This window comes from Labeo rohita, chromosome 6 (genome assembly GCF_022985175.1).
Source record: "Labeo rohita strain BAU-BD-2019 chromosome 6, IGBB_LRoh.1.0, whole genome shotgun sequence".
NCBI lineage: Eukaryota > Metazoa > Chordata > Actinopteri > Cypriniformes > Cyprinidae > Labeo > Labeo rohita.
The window spans coordinates 9,243,948-9,249,362 of NC_066874.1; the positions used below are offsets into that span (position 1 = coordinate 9,243,948).

A 5,415-nucleotide genomic window follows, 5' to 3' on the forward strand; every position below is an offset into this window, starting at 1 on the left:
TCATTTCTGTTGGAAACTGCAATGATATGTACTTATTCACTGTAAAAAGTGATAAGTTGACTTAACCTAAAACACCTGAGGAAACCCATTGCCTTAAAATGATTAAGTAAATAATAATAAAAAAGTAAGTTAAGTGAATTCTCAAGCTCACTTAACTTATTTTTTTTTATTATTATTATTTACTTAATCATTTTAAGCCAACGGCTTTCCTCAGTTTTTTTTAAGTTAAGTCAAATTATCACTTTTTAGAGTGTTGGTGCGTATTTCACCACACATGTTTTTGTCATGGGATCAGGTAACATGAATGTTAACTGAAATAAATATATAAAATAAAATATAAAAATATTTTATTTTAGCTAGCAAGGCAATGTTTCTCAAATTAAAATGATAGACATACAAAAAATACTAGAATGTTAAATAAAATGAAAATGGGAAAACAAAAACACTTCTTTTGAAAAACAAAAACTGATTTAAAATGTTAATAAAATGTAAAGTATCTAAAAGTACTACAATAACATTGCAAAAAACAGCAAGTAACACACTGAATTAAAAATCTGAAAACTTGAAGTAGACAGAACGAGTGTTGTCTTGTAAAACATGCTCCAATAACCTTTGTTTTATTTATAACTTTGAAATGTCATTTTTACACTGTATTAACCACAATCTGGCCCTTGGAAAAGGTCAAGTTTTTCGTTTTGAAAATGCACCACCCATTCCAATTCAGACCAATATGAAGACACAAATTACTCAAATTGGAACAGTAATATTAGTAAATGTGTGATCTAATATCAAAATGTATTCAAATATATACATCATGTACAGACAGACTCATAATTAATTGCACTCTACACTTCTTATGCTATTGTTCTTCTCATGTGAAGGACAACTTTCTTCAAACCTCTGTCATTATACCAACGGTCAACTCCTTTTTTTTACCTTTGAATCTGTGTGACACACAGGATGAGGAAATTATACCTTAATGAATGGCAAGATCTTTTGCTGTATACTGACACGAGAGAAAACAACAACGAACACATCGGTTCCGCTCACTTTCATTCTCCCACTCTTTCTTCATGCTTCTGCGCCTTTGACACCTCTGTGGTATCTGCAGACATAAAAGACGCACGGCTTGTGTCTTACTGCACCAGCTAGCTTTCATCGTCCCACACGCATACACACAACCACACATAAACACACATAAAAAAACAAAATCTGATTTCTTAATGTTCCTGTGGAAAATCTGTGAGACACACAAAGTCAAACTTCAAAAGAAAACATAAGCTCGATTAAACCATGACCTAATTAAGATTTAAGATTTCATACAATGACTTGGTATGAGGTGTGTGTATACACACACACAAACACACACTTTCTATTCACAAAAAACAAGCAGCACAATTGTTTTTACCATTGATAATTATAAGAAATGTAAATCAGCATTATTAGAAAGATTTCTGAAGGATCATGTGACAGTGCAGACTGAAATAATGGATGCAGAAAATTCTGCTTTGCCATCCAAGAATAAATTACATGTTAAAAACATTCAAATAAAAAAAGTATTTTTAAAATATTATATTTTTTATAACAGAACAATTAAGTGCAACAGATTTTAAAGAGACACACATGCATACAGATCGCCTTACAACTCTCCCAGTTTGAGAAGCAGTTCTCTGGAACCCATCTCTGTTGGCTGGGGGCAGGTGAAAACACATGTTCTCCCAGAGGAAAGAACACATATACACACACACACACACACACACATTGCCAAAGGGTTTTTGTCTCTGAGAGCTGCCCTTCCTTGCTCCCTACAACCAGCGATAGGTCTGACCTCTCATTTTAGCCAGGTGTCCCAACCACGCTACGTCTCTGTTCACTAAGCAGCATCTGTGCCTGTTACAACCCAGTATTGAATGACTGAGATATTACAGACTACAGAGTATGGAGTGTTTTCTTCTGTTTTGCATGATGCCAAATGGCTTAGCCACTCACACAATGGCATTTTAAATTTCTAAAGATCTTCACAACATATTAAATACAAATCTTAAGTGTCACATTTTCCCAGTTGTCCCTCTGTCCTTGTAAACATGGGACATATATGCATATAAATGAGTTAAGTTAATTTTACTTTGGGTTTTGGTTGTTTTGAACAAAGGAAGAACTGTACGACCTGTGATCACTCAGACTGCTTCTGTGATTTTATCTGATCATCCACACATTAGCACCTTCTAAATGTGATAAAACAGCTATTCAAAGTATGCAAAACATGAACAGCTCAGAGTATTTAAGGGATTAACATACAGTATGTTTTTTAAGCTCAAAACCTTATTTTCTGATTTAATTCAATTTCAATTATTGTTAACATGGAAAGTGTTTGTGTGCACTTTTCACATACCAAGCTCAACGTACGACAACACTTTCACAAGAGTGTGTGTTTGTGTATGTGTGTAATCTTCTGATCTGAACTGAAGCCTCCGGCTGAATAACGTTTAAAAGTGTTTTGAGGGTTATAGTGAGTGAGCCACTGCGTTGGGAATTTAACGTCACTATCACGATCCGACTGACAGCCATTCCTGACGCATTTAAAACAACTAAGTACTTTTTTTTGGATTCTTTGATGGCTAGAAAGATCCAAAGATCAGCATTTATCTGAAATAAAAAAGCTTTTGTAACATTATACACTATACCATTCAAAAGCTTTGAGTCAGTATAACTTTATATAAAAGAAATTAATACTTTTATTTAGCAAGGGTGCTTTAAATTGGTCAAAAGGGATGATGAAGAAATGTATAATGTTATGAAAGATATCTATTTCAGATAAATGCTGTTTTTCTGAACTTTCTATTCATTGAGGAAACTTGAAAAAAAATATTACGCTGTTTTCAACATAATAATAATGTTTTTTGAGCAGCAAATCAGAATAGTAGAATGATTTCTGAAGGCTTATGTGACTGGAGTAATGATGCTAAAAATTCAGCTTTGAAATCACAGGAATAAATTGCATTTTAAAACATATTAATACAGAAGACAGTTGTTTTAAATAGTAAAATATTTCAGACTTTTTCTGTACTTTGGATCAAATAAAACCAGGCTTGGTGAGCAGATGAGACTTCTTTAAAAAAAACATTAAAAATATCACTGTTCAAAAACCTTTGACTGCAGTGTAGGCTATAATATAAACACAGGCATACTTTATCAAAATCTGTGAGTTGAATTACTGTATTGTTTGGGATAGGCAAAGTAAACTTGCTTTGTGCGAAGAGTTCCTCAGATACACAGTTGCAACACTGATTTTCGTCACAGGACGTCGTTTTCTTCAATCACACCAAATTTTGAACACGAAAACAGGAAAAGAGTGTTTGTGGAGGGCACATGCAACTACCTGTGAGCGCCACAGTTGTGAGTGGGCGGAGCTTCGGCGCTGGAGTGGGGTATTTAAATCGTCTGCGCTCCACAGCGCTTCAGAAAGTCGCTGTTGGCTTACTAGAGACTTGGAGCACTGGAGGAGTGTTTTAAAGATGGCATATTACGAAGTAAGATGACAGTTGTTTATTTATTGTTTATGAAGTTTAAGTTTAAATTACTTAAGGAAAAAAATATATGTTTGTCTCTAACGTTGCCTGTTTACTTTTTTGCAGCACATCGTCTTTGAAGATGATTTATTAAATGAGAACAGCTCTGAGTTCGGCTCGGGGGACATTGGAGCCAACTTTGAGGTTCCGTGCGATGTGGAGGTCAGTCATGACTTCCAAAGGATCTTTCTTCCAACCGTGTACGGAATCATATTTGTTTTGGGTCTTGTCGGGAACGGACTGGTTGTTCTAGTAATGGGCTGCCAGAACAAATCCAGAACCATGACGGACAAGTACCGCCTGCACCTTTCAGTGGCGGACCTTCTGTTTGTGCTCACCCTGCCGTTCTGGGCCGTGGACGCGGCCAAAGACTGGTACTTCGGAGGGTTCATGTGCGTGGCCGTGCATATGATTTACACGGTGAATTTATACAGCAGCGTCCTCATCCTCGCCTTCATCAGCCTGGACCGCTACCTCGCCGTGGTTCGCGCCACGAGCAGCCAAGGTGCAAGGAAGCTCCTAGCCAATCGCATCATTTACGTGGGCGTGTGGCTCCCCGCCGCGCTCCTCACCGTTCCCGACCTGGTGTTCGCCAAAGCGGAGAGCAGCTCTATCCGCACCTTCTGCGAGCGCATTTACCCACAGGACTCTTTCACAATCTGGGTGGTCGTTTTCCGCTTCCAGCACATCCTGGTGGGCTTCGTGCTACCCGGGCTCGTGATTCTAATCTGCTACTGCATCATCATCTCCAAGCTGTCGCGCGGTTCCAAGGGCACGCAGAAGCGCAAGGCGCTCAAGACCACCGTGGTTCTGATCGTATGCTTTTTCGTCTGCTGGTTGCCCTATTGCGGAGGGATCCTGCTGGACACGCTGATGACGCTGGAGGTGATTCCTCACAGCTGCGAACTTGAGCAGGGGCTGCAGAAGTGGATCTTCGTGACGGAGGCTCTGGCGTACTTCCACTGCTGCCTCAACCCCATCCTATACGCGTTTCTTGGGGTGAAGTTCAAGAAGTCCGCCCGCAGCGCTCTATCTCCCAGCCGGGGGTCCAGTCTGAAAATTCTATCAAAGAAGAGAGGAGGAATGTCATCTGTATCCACAGAATCCGAATCGTCCAGCTTTCACTCTAGTTAACACAAGTGCGCACACCTTGGACTGTGAATATGCTTCCAAATATTATATTAATGACATGAAATTACCAGCTGTATAGGATGTACAAGATGCAGTAAACAGGCTGAGCCTGAATGTAAATATTTCTGTCAGTATGGCATCACATACTGCATTGCTTCCAGTGTTACTGTAAAATCTCTTCAGAGTGAGAAGAGGCATTGTGAACATACAAATGTGTTGATACAGTGTGCAAAACGTTTCCTGTACATATTATGTATATAGATTGTTTTTTATCTGGTTCCTTTCTGCACTTACGTAGACCATTGCATTTATTTATTACATGATAAAGGGACCAAGGGTCCATTCAAGTTTTAAAAAGCTGCTTTGGCAATTTGAAGTTTTTGCAATAAATTTTTTGAGTACTCAAAAATATTGTGTGTGTGTGTTTTGACCACTTCTCTTGAGCATCTTATTATAATGGAGTTTCCCTGCAATACCCAGTATGGTTTATACTTTCACTCTGCACTTAGATATGTGACATGCAGCGGTAACCGCTGTTACTTAGTACTAGTCTTATTCAAGCATGCAAAAAAGTACAGCAATTACAAAATTCTTAGTCTGTAATCTCCCTCCTTTGATGCATACGCATCGATGGCGGGGATTCCCTGAGATGTAAACTCTCTCAGCTTTAACCAAACACACTGAACACCCCTTGGTGGGATCCCCAACGTGCTGT

General features: G+C 38.6%; 1 protein-coding gene across 1 annotated transcript; it reads left to right on the top strand.

The window, feature by feature from the left end:
- Positions 1 to 3,416: 3,416 nt before the first annotated feature.
- cxcr4a (chemokine (C-X-C motif) receptor 4a) lies at positions 3,417 to 5,103 on the top strand. The gene is made up of 2 exons (XM_051111450.1): positions 3,417 to 3,530; positions 3,636 to 5,103. The coding sequence occupies exons 1-2, from the start codon at positions 3,516 to 3,518 to the stop codon at positions 4,701 to 4,703; spliced, it is 1,083 nt and encodes a 360-aa protein (XP_050967407.1). The 5' UTR covers positions 3,417 to 3,515; the 3' UTR covers positions 4,704 to 5,103.
- The last annotated feature ends 312 nt before the right edge of the window (positions 5,104 to 5,415 follow it).